This window comes from Solea solea, chromosome 11 (genome assembly GCF_958295425.1).
Source record: "Solea solea chromosome 11, fSolSol10.1, whole genome shotgun sequence".
Lineage (NCBI taxonomy): Eukaryota > Metazoa > Chordata > Actinopteri > Pleuronectiformes > Soleidae > Solea > Solea solea.
In genome coordinates, this window is record NC_081144.1 from 25831760 (window position 1) to 25851393 (window position 19634).

Below are 19634 nucleotides of genomic sequence, written 5' to 3' on the forward strand. Positions count from 1 at the left end.
AAAACTGCAAACAGGAAGTTGCTTAAAAAAAGAACCTTGATATGAATATTGGTCCTGCCATGTTTATGCAATTACTCCTTAATTTTGCAGCTAATTTAGTAGCTAATGTATGGAAGCCCATTTTCCGCCCAGATAAAAAGTCATAATTCCATACTAATGTGATATTACATCAACAGTGGTGAAAACCAGGACTCTGGTCATCTCATGATTGAATCCAAGTGAATGTTGGCAGCAAATTCAAGTTCCAAGAATAAAAAAAATGGTTAAGACAGATTAATCATGAAGGCAAAAGTCATTTATTCAAAATGCCACTAGGTGTCACAGGTGTTCATGATATGCAGATTTACTATAAAATACAGATTTACAGATTTAAACTGGCATCGTTCGATTTCCATGAATTCTTTTACTTTTTTTTTTTTTAAGATAGAAAATAAAATAAAATGTTTTTTTTTTGTTTTTTTAACATTTGATAGGACAAGACGACGTCAAACTGTTGGACGTTTACAGTAGCAGGATTCAAACCTGGGGTTTGAGTGAAGCAGAAACAAATCTTCCCTGAATAAATTGTGTGAAATTTAAGCTTTTTAAACATACAGTGTGTTTACAGTCAACGTAGTGCAAAGGATTCAGTGTTTTCACGATGAGTCGACAAAAGAAAAATAAGAAAAGAAAAAGAACATGCATGTGGTTGTTTTCATTTAAGTTAATTAACAGATTTTACAGCCACAAAAGCTGCATAAGAAATAAATAACTAAAAGTCCAGTGTTTTAAATTTAAGGTGAAATCATAGTGGAAATTGAAAACAACAGAATTATACTTATCACCTGATTTTGAACCACCATGTTTTTTTTTACAAAAGCCCACAATGGACAAACTAATGCTGCGGGTTTCATTTACATCAGAAGTCGGAAAGTTATGCTGTGTTCACGCCGAACACGACTCGAGCGTCAGACGGGATTTTTCTTAAAGACGGCGTTAGATTGACGTATGTAAACTTTTTATGTACGACAAATACGCAAGTTCACCACGATACCAGCGCTCTACGTGGCGTTTCACGCACACGAAACAGCGTTGCTACGCGTGGCAGCCATCTTAGAATCCCACGTCGCAGGTAAGGAACGGCCCCACGACCTCGGAAATTCCTAGTTCCGACTAAAAAAAGGAACGCACCGTAAACATCCCTCGAGTTTTGATGCTAAGTGAAGGCTACGCAGTTTCTCCGACATACATTAATTTGACACACTGAACCTTTAAATCTATTTTTTTTGCCCTTCTAGCTACAGTTTTTTATTCCAACACATCTGGCAGTATAAGCATTAAAGTTGTTTTTTAAGTGTACTTAAGGGACTGACACGTGAGGTTTTTCCTTAAACTCAAACTAGGTTTCCAACAAGGTTTTACCCACAATCCTTTGTACACGTGTTTAGCCAGGCATTTTTAAAATGCTAAGGACTTTCAGTGTCTGCCATAAATTTGTCAAAAATGTACAAACATCACGTCAAAGAAAAAAAACCTGTAAACGAGCTTAACTTCAGTAGAAACCGCGCTAACTTCTGCTGTAAAAGGCCACGCCTGCTAGCTTACTGTGCTAATGACAGCTAATGTGAGAGGTTCTGTGTACAAAAACATAAAATGTGCACACATAGCATTAATGAGGGTGTCACTCATGTGTTAGCATAGCCTGGAATGCTAAGTTCTTTCCTTGTCTCTGTTGGCCCCAGTGAGAAGCTAATGTCACAGGGCGATGCTTGTTAGCTTACTTGGCTAGTCAGCATAAACAGCCAATACAGAAGTTGTGTGTACAAAAATATAAAATGTACCTGGGAGCGCGAGGCTCGGTTGTTGCCTTGTCTCTGTAGGACTCATTTTCAGAAGGAGCCGCTCCGCTAAAGTCAGCTGCTGTCGGTGCTAACTCTGCCGCGTGCGACGTTTTTTAACTTTTCAGTTAGAAACAGAGTCTTCACTCGCACATGTGATAGTAATGACGGAAGATACCATTGTCTCAGGGGTTCAGGGGTGACGTTGCCTGATTAGTTCCTTTATATTCACGTTTCTGAGGTTATTTAAGAAATACGGGCTTAAAGTAGTGATTTCTATGAGTTTAACGTGTTAAATAATAAGATAATTAATATCAGTGTTAGCCTCTGGTCTTTAATAGTGTTTAAATCTTTGTTTAACACCAAGCAGTGAACTCACTTAAAAAAACAAAACATCCACTATCCCTTTAAAAGAACCTAAGAAAAGTCAACAATTCATATAAAAGAAGGTTAAAGTGTAAAATAACCGAGATAAATAAATTCTAGAATTTCAAATTCACAACTATTAAAAAGACGGGCGAGTTTTTAATCCTTTCCACTTGTGGTGTTGAGGTAGTGGTGGAACAGAGCGGGACTTTATCTCCGCGGTGCAGTCGCACGAGTCCGCCCTTGTTCCATCTGTGGATTTTCACGCTAGTTTTATGGCGTTTAAATCGGCATTGGGTGCAGGAGACGTTGTTGAGGTCGTCCTCGCGTCTCCACAGTAAATCTAACAGCGTTAAAGTTTTTTTTTCTCGTAAAACAGTCTTAAGACAAAAAGAGTCAATTTAACACTTTCTGTTCAACTCTTTATTTTAACGCTAAATGTGTTCAATTTGACACAAATCCTGGTTCCATCCTGTCCAAATAAGAGTTGGTGTTAAATTGACTCTTTCTATCACATCATCCATGTTGTGCTTTAGTTTCATCCATATTTCTACACACTACTGCCCCCTGCTGATCCCACATATTTGGACTGAAATCAAACAACAGGACTTTTCGTTAGCGTGTGAAGAGACAGGAAGAGACGCCGGAGTCGTTTCCTTCTGTGACGAGAAACGGTTTCACTCATTTCTGTGTGAAAGACGATGTTTTGTAGTCTGGGTTTGATCCTGGTCAGAGTCCCGGGATCACACAAAGACAAAAATTAAAATGCATAAGCAGCATTTTTAGCTCCTTTCTTCTTTATTTGTTAAAGATTCTCCGATTGTCCTCTTGTTGTCGCGTCGCCTTCCTGGCCCCGCCTCCTTCCTGTAGTGTGGCATGTTTGTTTTTAAAGTCCTGAAGACAGATGCGTTTCAGCCGTTAGCTGCTGGAAGACAGAACCAGGTCCGGTTCCTTGGCCCCCTCCTGGCTGCCGTGTCCGCAGTTTCCCGTCAGCTCCGGGAAGAGGCTGGTGCGAGCGGAGTGACTCGGGGAACCCGGGGTTGGACTCATTCCTGGCTTCTTGGGGGCGGTGGGAGGAGGAGGGGGGTGGGTCCTGTCTGAGCGGGGACTGAGCGGGGAGCGGACGCCCGGAGACAGCGGCCCCAAAGACGGCGACCTCCCTCCAGGAGGGGTCGCTGCGAGACTGCGGTAGTCTGTACCGAAGGGAGAGCTGCTGATCGGCGCCAGCTTGACTCCGGCCTGCTGGCAGGTGAAGCGGGACAGAACCTGAGTGACGGTGTTGCGGGCCAGCTGTTTGGCCGTGTTGTGCTCTGGTGGGGGAGGAGCGAAGGCGGTGGTGGGGGAGAGGTCTCTGGGGGAGAGGGGGCCGCCATGCTGCTGCTGCTCCAGCTCCGCCTGGCTCTGAAACTTGTGCCGCGCCGCTTGGAATCTCTGGTTGACTCCGGCCTGGTATGAGGACTGATGGAAGCCCGGGCTGCTCAGGCGCTTGGCAAGGACGGGGGAGGAAATGGGGGAGGAGGAGAGGGAAGAGGAGGCCGTGCTGGAGGGGGAGCGAGGGTGAGGGTGAAGTGGGGAATGCAAAGCTCCTCCTCCACCGCTGTCGAACACCGCGCCGTTCTCTGCTCCCTGCGACCACTCGCTCTCTCTGTGACCGTTGACCTTGGATAAAGACGTGGATCTGGGAGAGGTTTTCCCGTCAGGAACCGTCTGCACAGAGGTGGACGTCACCTTCACCTCTTCTTTTCCTCCCTCAGGTTCAGACAACCTCTTCCTCAGCTCCTCCACCTGCCTCTCCAGCTCCCTGCTCCTCTCCTCCTCTTTGCAGATCCTGGCTTTCATCCGCTGCCGTTCCGCGTCAAACTCGGCCAGCTGAGCCTCCGTTCGCGCCTCCAGCTGAGCCGCTCTGCTCCTCTCGTCCTCCAGAACCTCCCGGAGCTTCTCCAGCTCCACGTTCTCCTCCTGGAGCAGAGCGCGGAGCTGGGAGACCCTCTGCGCCTCCTCCTCGGCCTGACCGCTGGTCCTCTGGAGCTCCAGGGTCAGAGCGGAGGAGAGCTGCTGCTGCTGCGACAACGACTCCTCCACCTTGGTCATGTGCTGCTCCTGCTCCTCCTCCAGCCGCCGCACGGCCGCACGCTCCGCCTCCAACTAGAGAGAAGCAGGAGAGGAATACAGGAGTCAAGGAACGTGCTTCCAAAGTTGACCACAAGGTGGCAGAAGAGCGACAGACTGAGAAACACACCTAAACGAACTTGTCTTTGTATTCAAACATTCATGATACTCTAGTGCTGCTGTGTCACTGAAACTTGATAAAACATGTAAGTAAATCACTCCAACAGTCACAGACTGAAGGAGAAAAACAATCAAATAATCAAATAAAATAACAATAGAAAGAAAACGGTAAAAATGTAAAAAGTATTATTAATGCACATTTGTTGTGTTTGATAAAGTGAACGTGAGCTCATGTTTACAGAGAGTTGGGGCCACAGTGAGGTCATCGGCCGCTGACTCTGCTGTTTCACCGCGCTGATGAACAATAGAAGGAAGTGGGAGGAGTCAGACAACTAATGTAAATGATTAATACAAAAAAAACGTGGGCTGGAAACTCAGAGGACGAGAAGGAGACACTCAGGAAGCCTTTCTCTTACATAAGACCCTAAAGCAGAGTGTGTACAGCAGGGATTGTGTGTGTGTGTGTGTGTGAGTGTGTGTGTGTGTGTGTGTGTGTGTGTGCGTGTGTGTGCGTAAGGCGTGGACATCCATTATATTGTGTTTCCTGAGGCCATAAAGCCCCGCGGCTGCTGGACGACCAAACAATGGCCTTTTCCTCCTCTGTTTCCTCCAGAGCGGCACATGTGCCTGTGTGTGTGTGATGCACTGACACACACACAGTCTCAGAGGCTGCCATCAGAGACACGAGGCAACACAACATTAACAACTTAAGTCTGTGACATTTAAAGAACATGTTTGTAACTTTCTCTCGTCCAACAGGAAACTGAGATTTGTAAAGCACTCACTCACTTTCCACACACACACACACACACACACACACACACACTCACTCTCCCACACTAAAGTCCAGAGAGAAAACCAGTAATTTTAGCTGCTGCTCCTCTGCTGCCTCGTGTGGTCACTTTGTGTCACTTAAATAAATCAGACTGAAGGTTTTCAAACAGTGACAAAATCATACTTTAGAACTTAGTGATGGAGACAGCAGTGTGTGTGTGTGTGTGTGATGTTAAAATCACTGTTTTCTCTATGGACTTTGGTGTGGGAGAGTGAGTGAGTGTGAGTGAGTGTGTGTGTGTGGGAGAGTGAGTGGCTTACAAACGTCAGTTTCCAGTGAGATAAAGTGGTGAACATATGTCATGTTTCAGGGAGAGTAATCCTCCCACATTTCAGAGCGGTGCTGTGCATTGCCTGAACGCAGAGGAAGAGGAGGAGCAGAGGGAGGAAGAGAGAGTGAGTGCCACTTTCACCAGCCGTTAGAGCACAAATACGTCCAGTTTATTTCCACACACCTGCTGCAGCAGCGTGTCTCTCTCTGTCCGCATCATGGCGGCGAAGTGGTCGCTCTGCGCCGAGTCCTGGACGCAGCGCCGCCTCTCCTCCTCCAGGTCAGCGATCACCTGTGAAGGACACAGACGTCGTCACGGCTGACAGGAAACTCACAGACTCCTCCACCGTCATCTGAAAACCTTCACACCTGACTGAGGGAGCCTGTTTGTGTATACAGCACTAGAGCGGGGGCGTGTGGATTCACAGCGACGACCGCCTAACATCATTCATCCTGATATGTTCACACTTCTTTATTTACTTCATTGAATAACTCAGGACTGGTTATCTGTCCAGGACGTGACTCCGCCTTTCACTCTATGTCAGCTGAGACTATAACAGCAGACTCCGCCTCCTCTTACCCGCCTGTGTCTGCTCTCGGAAGCAGCCAGCTGTCCCAGCATCCTCTCCTGCATCCTCTTGCAGTGAGCCATGACCAGCTTGAGGACGGCCAGAGGGTTCGGACCCGCCGCCCGGCTCTGCGGGCGACCGGAGCCGCACTGATCCACCGTGCTCTGGCGCTCCTCCGCCTCGCTGTCCCGCTGCAGCGCTAGGAAGGGGTCGCTGAGGTCGTAGTGGCCATAACGTTCCTGGACGAAGGAGTCTCTGTGCTGAGCCTGAAGGACACACACACACACACACCATACAGATCATATATCTATATATGTATATATAGCATATATATATATATACACATATATATACATATACGTATATATATGTATATATAGCATATATATATATATATATATATATATATATATATATACATATATATGTATATATACATATATGTATATATATATGTATATATATATGTACATATACAGTCATGGCTGAAAGTGTTGGCACCCCTGATTTTTTTTTTATTTCTCCCAGAAAATTATTGCAATTACGCATGTTGTGTTATACACATGTTTATTTCCTTTGTCTGTACTGAAGAAATACAAAAAAGCAGAGAAAAATATATGAATTTGACAAAATTCCACACAAAACTCCAAAAATGGGCCGGACACAAATATTATTTTCAAAATTGTGGGTAAATACTTTGTTTCAAGCATGTGATCCTCGTTTAACCTCACCTGTGGCAAGTAACAGGTGTAGGCAATATAAAAATCACACCTGAAACCAGATAAAAAGGAGAGACATTGAGTCAATCTCTGCATTGTGTGTCTGTGTGTGCCACACTAAACATGGAGAACAGAAAGAGGGGAAGAGAGCTGTCTGAGGACTTGAGAACCAGAATTGTGGAGAAATATCAACAATCTGGTGTTCCTTTATCCACGGTGCGCAACATAATCAAGAAGTTAAAAACCCATGGCACTGTAGCAAATCTCCCTGGACGTGGACGAAAGAGAAAAATCAATGTAAGGTTGCAACGCAGGATAGTCCGAATGGTGGATAAGCAGCCCGAACAACTTTCAAACATAATGAAGCCAAAATCCTTCTGGGAAAATGATGAGACCAAGGTAGAGCTTTTTGGTAAAACACATCATTCTACTGTTTACTGAGGCTTACAAAGAAAAGAACACTATACCTACAGTCAAATATGGTGGAGATTCAAAGATGTTTTGGGCTTGTTTTGCTGCCTCTGGCACTGGGTGCCTTGACTGTGTGCAAGGCATCATGAAATCTGAAGATTACCAAGGGATTTTGGGTCGCAACGTCAGGCCCAGTGTCAGAAAGCTGAGTTTGAGTCCTAGGTCATGGGTCTTCCAGCAGGACAATGACCCCAAACATACCTCTAAAAGCACACAGAAATGGATGAAAACAAAGCGCTGGAGGGTTCTAAAGTGGCCAGCAATGGGTCCGGATCTTAATCCCATTGAAAATCTGTGGAGGGAACTTAAAATTGCTGTTGGGAGAAGGCACCCTTCAAATATGAGCGAACTGGAGCAGTTTGCAAAAGAAGAGTGGTCCAAAATTCCAGTTGAGAGGTGCAAGAAGCTTGTTGATGGTTATAGGGAGAGATTGAGTTCTGTTATTTTTTCCAAAGGGTGTGCAACCAAATATTAAATTGAGGGTGCCAATAATTTGGTCCGGCCCATTTTTTGAGTTTTGCTTGTAATTATATTCATTTTGTTTGTTTTTTTTCCCCCTCTCTTTTTGTGTTAATCCAATGCACACAAAGGAAATAAACATGTGTACAACAAAATGTGTAAATGGCATTCATTTTCTGAGAAAAATGGTGCATTTTCTGGAAAAAAATCCAGGGGTACCAACACTTTCAGCCACGACTGTATATACACATATATATATATATATATATATATATATATATATATATATAAAAAACTTCTCTCTGATATATATATATAACTTCTCTCTTCTATATAACTTCTCTCTGATATATATATATATATATATATACATACATATATGTACACATACATATACACATTATGTACTAGGGAAAGCTAACTTCTCTCTGATAAAACTCTAATAAAATCAGGGACTTATATGACCGTGTTTGTGTGTGTGTGTGTGTGTGTGTGTGTGTGTGTGTGTGTGTGTGATGATGTTATTGTCAGTGTGAGCACAAGCAGATGGTCTTTCCTCTCAACCCAAACACAAAGAGGTGAGGTACGGTTGCCTCCCCCCCACCAGGGGCAGATGTTAACTCTTCCCCTGAGAAGCAAGGGGGTGAAGGACTGGGCCATGAAATATTAATCACACACACACACACACACGCACACACACAGACATATACTGGTTTAAAGGGCTGGTCTGTGATTTCTGACAACATCATTGTTCCATCTGTGAGAACATCTTCACTCTCTCTGTCTGTGTGTGTGTGTGTGTTGTGTTGTGTTGTGTTGTTGTGATCAGCAAATCTAAATGTGTTATTGTGTGACTTCTGTGTGTAACATTTGTTTGAATGTGAGTGACACAAACTAAACGAGGCAGCAGCTCAAAGTGTGGATTTCTTTCTATGGACTTATATGGCACAGGAACAGCTTTTAAACTTGAATTTCCACACAGGAAATGTCTCTGTAACAGTCTCTGTAATAGACTGAAGCAGTTTTTCTCTCGTGTCCCCGCTGACAGTCTGCTTTGTGATCATAATGACAGACTGTGCTTCCCTTCATGACAGAGCGAGCGTAACAACCGAACCCTCTGTGCCGCAGCCTCATCCAGGCAAGAGCGACACTAGAAAGACTTTTCACTCTTTCACGAGTTTGATTTCTGGTGAATTTGCAGTCAGAATTCCTCCCCGGGTTTTCGTGGCCTCCTTCAACAGCCTGCATTCCCACGGCTGTAATGAGGTGTGAAAGACAACCTGATGCTTTTCACCTGGAAACGTTGTCTGTCAGTCAGTTACCTGCAGCCTCGAGGCACAATCAGGGCCTGTGTGAGCGGAGAGGAGCTCAAATATCAGTACAACATCAGCCTGGAACAAGACAATTACTGACACACATCAACACATTTTTGTGCCGGTTTGAAAAACAACACTTTTCTGTGACTGGCTGGGATTTCCTCTCTGACTGTTTCTGTCACTGATACTGATGCAGATCTGAGACCAGTGCTGCTGTGGTTTAAGTGTTTTCTCACAACGACGAGACTGGGATGAACGGCGTCTCATTTATATTCTACGCACGGAGACAGACGGAGTCTTTCGCCCGTACTTGGTGTTTATCGTATGTCGCAGGAGAGTTCACAATGACCCACCAACGTCAGCAGTACCACCGGAAATAATGGGGGCAGTATAGAGTCAATAGTGGGGCTGAAAGACAATCATTTAAAATGAGATTGGAAACACGTTTGAACAAATACTGTGCCTCCTGCCATTTGAAAATTGCAGTATACTGTTGGGATTTTGATCAAATTTGGATTCATTATTCTTCATTGCTCGAGTCATCAGTCAGGAAAACATGGAAGAGCGAGTCTGTGAGGACGCTTGCCATCAATCTCCAACGAGAAAATGAACGGGACGATGAAGATACGATGTTTTAGCCCAACATTCAAAGTCATCCTCTCCGACAGTGAAGGCAACACAATCAACCAATCACCAATTCCTGATTTCCTGAGTTATTCTTTTACATCTGAAGTAGAAACGTTGTTTTGAGATCGACTGTGACGGCAACATTCTTTATGGTGGTGACTGGTATCTGCGCTGCAATCGACGACACCCTTCACTGCTATTTATACTTAGAGAGAGAGACTATTTGCCTGCTACATAGAAAATAGTGGTGGAGGGGGAGGAGGGGAAGGGGGAGTGGGAGGGGGAGGAGCGCTCAGGCAGAAAAGTCACTGCTTTTCCACATGAAAACAGAACCTTCACTACCAGACTTGAACACTAAACCCCAAAACTGAGACTTGATAACCAAGCAAACATTGGTATGGAAAGTGAAATCTCTCTAAATGAATGTAATGAATCTGAAATAATGCCGTCAGGTCAGTGATAAATAAAGATCAGCAGCCGTGTGGGGCGATAACACTGGTCGTTTACACAGGACAATGCAGAATAAAGAGCTAATATTAGCTGTGGAGCAGAATCTCCATCGCCTTCCTTCCTCAACACGATTTAAATCTCTTACATTTTTGACTCTTTCTTCGCACAGCCACGTCCCACTTATTACAATAATAATAACAATAATAACAATGATAATAATGTCCAAAGTCATTCAGCAGCGACTGTACAGCCGTGTGTTGCTGATGACAGTGTTTGAGTGAGTTAAACGTGTGGAGGACAGAATTCACTTCTCTTTCCAAACTTTGATTTATTCTCTGCTCTTTTAAAACGTGTTGAATCTTCTGTGGCTCCACACTTCTCTAGGGTTTTGTCACGTAGAGCCGGACGTATTTTCATACCATTTGATATTGATGTTTTTTTAACCTTTATTTAACCAGGTTGGTCCCATTGAGATAAAACAACTCTTTTACAGCAGCATCATCATCATCACATTAAAGTTACAGTGTAGAGCTTTAAACTCATTCAATCTAACGAGGGCTTGAACCTGAAGTTGCATTAGGTGAAAATCTAAACACGTTCACTATTTACAGTTTATCACAATATAAATATAATCAATATTTCTGTAAGGCTGGGCCATAGTGGTTATGAAAACTATCTGTATATTTTTAGACTACATCGAGTGACGTTTTTCTCGGCTTTCTCATAATCACTTTATTAAAAAAAGGAGTAATTACCAAATCATCTCCAAGTACCAATTAAAAAGATATTAGGAGTTGCAGATTTCTTCCCATTTCTTCTTCTCGTCACAATTCAGGTCTAAATTCATTGGCGTGCCATGTCGAAGGTTTGGGAAACACTGAGTTAGAGCACATTTATGCTTTGAATGGGGGTTAAAATAAGATTTTCTTATCTCAGTCTGCCTCTTCACTCACGCTCCACCTGTTTATGTGCAGCAAAGAGAGGAGAAGGGCGGGGTTTATCATCACCCCCTGATCTACTGTCTGTCAAACACCTGAAGTTAGGCTGAGGGGCAGGGTGTGTGTGTGTGTGTGTGTGTGTGTGTGTGTGTGTGTGTGTGTGTGCAGGTATGCTGATGTCATGTGAGTGTATTCAGGTCAGCAGAGAGCTTTACTCCCTCAGGTGATGGAACCACTTCAAATAAGTATGCATCTCACTTTTAGGGCTTTTTTTTCTAATCTCAGCAACAATCCCAAATTTGGGCCGTGATTCAGAATTACGTACAATCTTATCTCAGCAGAAACACTCGGCTCCGGTTGTTTACAGAGGGAAAAACACGTCAGCCTGCACAAACATCATCATCACCCGCAAAACACAACAGTCCTGCTGGAGCACGACGACGAGCAGACCTGAGGCCTGGGTATATAAACAGCTGACACACACACACACACACACACACAAACAGCCGAGTGAACGTCTTTGATCATTCTGAGAGTTTGTCCATGGAGTTTCCAAGTTCTCAGTTCAGTTGAGAGCTCCTGAGCTCCTTCATTAAGTATTTAAGGGTCTATTTTCATGTCTGTCACCAGCTTGATTTAAGCTTCATTTATGCTCGACAGGACACAGATAATAATACCCCGCAGTTCCTGTACAGATAGAGACAATCGCTCCTGTCGGAATGCACGACCGGTTCCTGGTGTCGTGTTCGCAGGAATTTTCCCTCAAGTAAAACTGCTAATCTGTGTCCTTGGTGATGAAGTGGAAGCAGAAACAGTGAGAATCTGTAGAGACAAGTCGAGATGGTGACGCCATCGCGGCCTGATACCGTTCCAAATTCTCTGTGGTTACTGTTGAATTACAACCTATTGTTGTGCCGTCGTCCCGAGCAACAACAGGCTCATTTATTTTCAACATTCCACAGTGAAACAGACAGAGTTCACACTTCTGCATGTCTTCTTCAGATGTCTTCAGAAGACATTCTGGATCAGAACTTTGCATGCTGCTCATCGATATCCCCATCGTACACAAGCATGCACCGTGACATCCACCCTGACCTGATGAGAGGTCATCTTAAATGGGACCTCCTGTGGCTGAATTTAAATTGAGTTTACATTACTTAAAGATGGGGATTTCTTGAAAATGCAATCCTTTTTTGTGCCGTTATCCTCAGTGGATAGATTCTTAGAAAAAAACACTTGTGGGAGACAAAAGAAAGAACACTTTGTGGACTGAACCATTTTCCACTTGCAAAACTCCTGTTGATTGGAGAGCGGCCGGGCGCCACCTGCACCTAAAGGATGGTAATTTACCAAAAATGAACAAACTCTATTGAAAAAGAGCTGAAACCCGATGACTGACAGATATGAATGACATGCTTCCCCCACAGATTTCTTCACACAAATGAAACGGCTCAAAGCGACGACACCAGGCCTGTATGTGGCGCTGTGTTTTTTGGTTTTTCTTCTTCACATTTGATGGCTGTCAGGAGCAGAGGCTTTCCTGACTCTGGTGATATGCCAGGTTAGCCGACATGTGACCCTAGAAGACGCGAGGCAGCGACGAGCTACACAAACACATGAATGCACAGACGATACAGAGCTCAATATCGCACACATTACTAATCTGTGGCCAAACATCCACACACACACACACTGTACAGGGCCCCAGTGGGCAAAAGGGAAGTGAGTGATTTGAGCCTACAAAACTGCACATCCTCTCCACAGCACAGACCTCAGCCTCTAAGTGGTCCACGAGGGAGACCACCAGCGTGAGCGGGCAGATCAGACGTGGGTCATGGTCAGACATGAAAGACCCCCTGTAATGTGGATGCATGAGCGGAATAGAGGACGAGGGAGGAAAACAGGGAAAGAGTAAAGGCAGAAATACAACAAGATGGCTGTCCTCAGGGAATGACTGTGTGTGGATTTCAGGTCAAACCCTGCATGCGTCAGATCTGGACGGCTGCCATCTGAGCTTGTGTGGTAAGACCGAGGCTCCTCCTCAGGCCCTGACACTGAAATTATCTCATGATTACAGCCTCACTTGCTGTCTACATGCATTCACTGGGAAGGCCTGATTGTGAGAACAAAGCACTCACGGTTGCTCCTTGTCCTCATCATACCCTCGACCGCACAATGAGTCAAGCATTCAAACATAGATTCATCCGCTGCTGCGGTCGCGAGTTCAAAAACCTGCCAGAGGCAAAAAGAGGAAAAACAAAAAAGACTCAGATACCGCAGAGGATTTCAGACAGAACCAACAGAACGATTTATTTTGAGTGGGGTATCCCTCAAGGCTCTTTACTGGTACCGTTTTTTTTCCTTACAGCTAGAAAAACCCTTAAAGCTATAATCAAGTTCAAATGGATTTATAATTTATAATGACCCATAATCTGTTAAACTATTAAACTCTTCAGGTACCTACAAACATTCTTGGTCATACCTGGGTCCAACATTTGACTGCTTTGAAAGAGACCGTCTCCTACAGCCATGAAGAAAACACTTTCCCACATTAAGACACATTTGAGATACACCCAGCATGACGATCAATGTGCCTGAACTGGATCCAAACACAGATTAGGTCTGGGTTTGACCAAAGACTGGTCTGACCGGGAATAATGTTGCGTCTGCAGTATTATAAAAGACGAGGGGAACCAGACGTGCCTGTGCTATTGTCTCTATTTAGCTCCGTTTCCTCGTTTTCCTGTTGACACAGCCCCTCCCTGTTTGCTGACATTCTTTTTGGGGGTGTAATGCAACGACAGGTTCATTTTATTGTCTAAGCAAGTCTTCACAGAAGGAAGGAAGGATTAACTCTGCATTACTTCAGGGATTTTTCAATTATTTATCATTTCTAATGACTGTAGAAGATAAAACAATTATCCATAGGTGTGAGTGGGTGTTGGTCTGGTGTGGATGAATATAAGTCAGATATTTGCACCACCTGCACACACACACGCACACAAACGTATTGATATTATTTATTAGCCACTTGAGGTTGATCTCTTGTCGGTTTGCACGTCTCACTCGGTTCCAGCTAAAAGCTAAGCTAACAGTTTGTTACTTCCACGCACTGCTTCTCAGATGCTGTGGTGTCGCGATTGTCCACTCGATGACGGATTAGCACAAAAAAAACTACAAAAGATAACTTACATTTTTCTAAAGAATCCTGGTATTCAGCAATAACAATAAAAACAAATGAAAAATTAGTCATAATTTGACCGAAAGACGTCAGAATGTTTTGCAGAGACAGAGGGGGACGTTAATGTGTGTGGGACTGCCAGAGTTTCCTTTCACAACGTCTAAAAACAGCCATTTCAAAAGTCACACAATTACAAAACTAACTCCCAAATTCAGAGCGGAGTCAATTCATATGTTGTTGTTTTGAAAATTCGGCCAGAACACACACAATCGACTGGACATGAAAAAACACAAGCGACGACCATTAAAAATAACTTAAAGAAGAACAAGGAAAAAGAGCTAATTTGTGCTTCACGTGTGACCTGAGAGTTCATAAGACCTATTGAATCCTGAGGGCCCTGATCTTGCAAGGCTGGTTTTCCACTAACAGACAGTAGGGGGCAGTAAAGACAGCCCCCAATCTGCCCACAACAAGACAGTTAACCATCACAATGGCCCTTTCTCAATATTCAAGTACACAAGTATGTACTTGCATACTTGGGAAGTACGTACAGTCGAAGTACGCTTGGAGTACACACTCGCCAAGTACAGAGTACAGCAGCTACTTCCTTGTGAAACTGTTTGAATGGTGGGCGGCGGCAAGTGCTTAAGCCTCATTAGCGCCACCTACAGTGTTGATAAATGAACATATGAAATACTTTTAATAAATGCAGATATATTGTTATTATTTTCACGTTTTAAATATTTACATTAATTTATTTTTATTAAAACCCTCCTGCTGCCCTGTGTGGGTCAGTTTGACCCGCTTGGTTCAGAATGACACTGTTCTCCCTGGCTGTGGGATATGGAGGAAGCAGGAGGGTTAAAATATACATGTACATATAAACATATATTATATTTAAATACAGATACAATGACCGTGCGACTTTAATATAAATCTAAAATTCAAAGTTAAAATAAATAAAACATTAATAACATACAAACTTTCAAACTGTCAGGTCAAAACTTTTCCATTAAAGACAAAATAACACGTCAACAACAAATCTATGGATCACACCAAGCATCTAATGACAGCAACGACATTATTTCATGAGAACAGGCCGAGGTAACGCTGCCCTCTGCTGGACACTCTGAGCGCGAGCGTCTGCAGAGGCGGAGCTTATCACCTCTGACAACGTCGCTACCAAACTATAAATACGTCATATGTTAATCCACAAACCACATGTTTGAATTCTAAATGACTCAAATGATCTTAAAACTTTGTTCAGCATACAGAAAAAAATATTTATTTCAGGTTTATATTTGTATTCTCTGCTGCTATGTTCCGCCCAAATGCATTCTGGGATACATGGCTTTCCCAAGTACGCTCAAGTCACCACCCAATGCATGCTGGGTAAAACGAGCAGAGCCAGAACACTTGGACTGAGACTGATGACGTTTCACAAGTACGAGAGAACACACAAGTACGGATATTGAGAAAGGGCCAATGACTCCGAAGCTGTTAAATAAGGGTGAAAATCTTGCAAAGTTCTGCTTTAACGATCTTATAAGCATCAAGATAATCAGGCTCCCTGGATTTATTATATTTTATGGTTCTGCTCCGTTTTCCACGCTAACTTTCACTTTACATATCTGGCAGTTGCTTTCAATTACTTTTTGAATTTTCTAGATAACGGAAACGGTCTTGTTATGGTAATGACAAGTACGCATGCCAAGTCCTGTCTGCGACGAGAGAAGGGTTAAACTCTCTTGCCTAATTTGAACATTTCTGAATGTCAGATAAAAACAAGTAACAGGCCGAGCCAGTGGCGTCAGCGCTGTCGTTAACAGATGTTAAAAAACTAAATCTTCAGTGGAGACAGCCTGGTGACTGATGACTGTATTCCGCTGGACTCAAATGATTTATCCACTTTTGATTATTAACCTGCTCAACCACCATTCAGGTACGATAGACAGCCAAAGTCCACCAGGAAAACGCCAGTGTCTGCAGGTTGTAACTCACCCTCAGGGCGTGTATGACCACATCCTGGGCCTCCAGCTCTCCCTCCAGGATAGTGAGGAGAGTCAGCAGCTCCGCTCTGCTCAGAGCCTCCACATTCATCTTCTCCTCCTGAAGGCAGACGCAGAAACACAAGCACACATCAAAATATGACACCACATATCAAAAGAAACAAATGCAATCAGGACGAAACGTGACTCCGTCTGTGCGCTGGGTAAGTGGTTTATGGCTTTTCAGTGAGTGGCACAGAACTGATAGAGGATGAGTCCCATCTGCACTCTCACTCTGTTATAAACAGGAAGTAATTAGCATATCTGCATGCTAAGTTGCTGAGCAACTGGGGACAGTTGCCTGGCCAATTCAGTTCAAGGTCCACTGCAAAGTGTGAGTGTGATCTGATGGCGGCATGTCTGTGTCCGGTGACATCAGCCGTGCTCGGCGGAGATCTGAAATCATCCTTCAAAATCAAAACTCTGATAAAACTGGAGCCACCAGCATGGCGAGAGCTTCTCTGTGACTTTAGTGCCACGGCAGTTGTCATTGTTGTGATTTCAAACTCGGCAAACTCAACAATTCCCACCTTCACCTAAAAATCACAGACTTTTTTAAGCAATCATGGACTAAAAAACCTTTGACGTACGGGTTCCAGAGGTGTTGAGGCTAGTTTTGAACTTTCCTCATCTTGATTTTCATCTTGGCTCAACAAACCTCTCCTCTCCTTTTCCAAAGCCAACAACAAGTCTCCCCAGAAACTCCCCAGAACATTCCGAGGCTCGCCGCACATTCACAGCAAAGCAAAGCAATGAATGCAGTGTGAATGGGTGACTTAACAAGAATTCCAGGGTTAAGTTTCCATTTCCAACAACCACACAAACTTCAATATTAGATTGTCTTTAAAGGGGCTGCCGGTGCAAACTCACTCACTGTGTGTGTGTGTGTGTGTCACCTGATATTTGTAAATTAGTGTCCGTGGAAAATCATTCCAACATTCCAGGGATGCCCACACCATGGGAATTGTCTCCCAGGAGCAAATCCCTGAATCCCACTGTGCAGCCCACGTGGTGTCAGGTGACCAGAATGTAACGTTCATTATAACAAAGTCAATCTGCGACACTTACATTTACCAATAATCCCACAACTGGCCTTATTCGGAATGTGATGTTTGCATGAGTTGCTGTTAGAATATTTTATTCATATTCTTCCATTTTACAGAGTCTCTGATCAAGTCAAGTCAAGTAGTTTTATTTGTCAAATGCACTATATGTACGACATACAGCACAGATGAAATTGCAGTCCTCGCAGACCCACGGTGCAAAACAGGCAGTTACATAAATAAACATAAATAAACAATCAACAATCAACAGACATGAAATAAACAATCAACAAGACGAGAATCTTCTAACAAGAGATATGATATGCAACCTGCTGTGAAAACTCAATTTATACAATTTATACAAAACAATCTGATTACGGCATAATTTGGCTGAAATCAGAAGCAGTACTTACTTACTTAATGGTTCATTTAGTAATTGACCTGAATTTGTAATTGTGGCTTTAGTGTAAACATGAGCATCTTTTCTCTCAGGTAATCTGGAATACACAGAGATTTCTAATCTCAATAAGACTTTTTTCTGTTTTAATAAACGTTTAAATAATCAAACTTAAACACACACAGCAGGCACCTGCTTCTGCTGCTCCTTTGTCTCAAACACTGTTTTCCATTCAAAAACACATTAAAGGTCAATTGTTAAGTGTGGAACACAATAAAAATGATTGATCATGGTTATAGATTAGCTGGAGTGATGATGGAGAAATCAATACCGTACAGCCATTAGACTGATCTCAACACACACACATTCATTGATCAATATTACATCTTTACAGATTGTTATTATTTTTATTTATTTGGTGTGTTTTTTACGTTTACCACCAGGTTTAATCCCGGTAAAGTTCCTAGAAGCAGACAACGGCAGGAGCTCGTGTGAGATAATCGCACACAGAGGTTTAAGGAGTTTAGATTTCGAACAAAAACAAGACAAAATGGCGGTTAAATATGAGCCGCGGCTCACGGAGGTGAACACGTACCTTCATACGCTCTTCTCCGCTGTGGTTAATTGTTGTGTTTATCCATAAAACAGTGGCTCATCACACACACAGACACACACACAGACACACACAGACACACACAGACACACACTCACCACAGCGCAGCGTGAATCAGCTCCGTCCACTGTCACAGTCACTGCTCCTCCTCCTGCCGCTGGGAAACAACAGAGTTGACTGACGGGGCCCGCAGCCAATCAGAGAGGCGCTCTGCATCTGTCCGACCAATGACCGGCCGGAGTTTCACTGAAGGGTTGTGGCTACGAACAACCCGGAAATCTCTTTGTTTCTTTCTGCTCCAACCGTTTTTAAGGTTTTTACGGGACATTTTGAACTATAGTTGTGATTTTTTTCAGAGGTTTGAAAAGAGAAAGTGTACAAATGACGCGTGAATTTGTAAAAAAAAATCGTCAGACCGGTTAACCCCCCCCCCTCACACACACACACACACACACACAGAACGCGCTACAGTATTGTCTCACGCGAGTTTGTCTCCCCCTACTGGTCACACGACAGCATCACAATATAAATAAAACAAAACTGAATTGAACGCATACATGTTTTACCTTAGACATGTAAAGTATAGTAAAGTTAAGATTTTTAAAACCAACCTTCACTCAGGAGCAAAACTTAGACATCTGACTTTTAATTGCAATAATTATTAATATAGACTGACTTTCAGATTATGGTGTAGAATTGTAGAATTGTCCATCTATGGAACAATACTAATGATTATTTTCAAATTATCGTTTAACCTGTTCACAAACTGTTTTGTTTTTGTCCACAAACCAAAATGATTCAGTTAAATTATATATAGTTTTATGGAGCAAAAACCCCAGAAAATATTCACATTTAAGAAACTGAAAAAAAATCACATTAACTTGTTTTAATTCTTTAAAAGAAACACTCAAACCTAATTATCAAAATTGTTTTTGTTAAAATTCCATCATTTTTCTGTGTAAATGTTACAGAACCTAATAACCATGTTTACCTGTCAATATAATGTGACTCAGATCATGTTATTGGTTATTGCTTGTTCATTATATGACCACATTTGTACACGTACCAGTTTGAGAACCATAGGTCTACTTTATACGTCTACAGTGGCACCTCAGTTACTTTGGTTGTGAGACGTCAGCTGCTGGAGCTTTATCGTCACACAAAAACAAACTAATTCACAGATGTGAAATTCCGTTCATGGGATTGAGGTTGTGTTCTTGGCCTGTTCTGTCTCAGTCTTACATATAGCACCTTTACAGTGACACACTTTTATCCCAGCAAGAGAG

The 19634-nt window shown here is 43.1% G+C and overlaps 1 protein-coding gene across 2 annotated transcripts; it reads right to left on the reverse strand.

Moving 5' to 3' along the window:
- Window positions 1–280: 280 nt before the first annotated feature.
- On the reverse strand, window positions 281–19506 carry LOC131468355 (CTTNBP2 N-terminal-like protein). 2 transcript variants are annotated; one of them, XM_058642480.1, is made up of 5 exons: window positions 18447–19506; window positions 16249–16356; window positions 6098–6352; window positions 5702–5809; window positions 281–4328 (listed from the first exon to the last, which is right to left on the reverse strand). In XM_058642480.1, exons 2-5 carry the CDS (start codon window positions 16345–16347, stop codon window positions 3102–3104), a joined length of 1689 nt encoding a protein of 562 aa, XP_058498463.1. In that variant the 5' UTR covers window positions 16348–16356; window positions 18447–19506; the 3' UTR covers window positions 281–3101. The 2 variants fall into 2 exon arrangements, with proteins under 2 accessions (XP_058498463.1, XP_058498462.1); XM_058642479.1 differs by lacking the exon at window positions 18447–19506 and adding an exon at window positions 18331–18426.
- Window positions 19507–19634: the final 128 nt, after the last annotated feature.

What these genes read in the sequence shown, in the direction of transcription:
- LOC131468355 (XM_058642479.1), bottom strand. An exon ending in TGGTCATACACGCCCTGAGG is followed by an intron (nt 6,353 to 16,248) that starts GTGAGTTACAAC and finishes TGTGTCCTTCAG; the next exon opens with GCTCAGCACAGAGACTCCTT. An exon ending in CCGAGAGCAGACACAGGCGG is followed by an intron (nt 5,810 to 6,097) that starts GTAAGAGGAGGC and finishes TGTCCTTCACAG; the next exon opens with GTGATCGCTGACCTGGAGGA.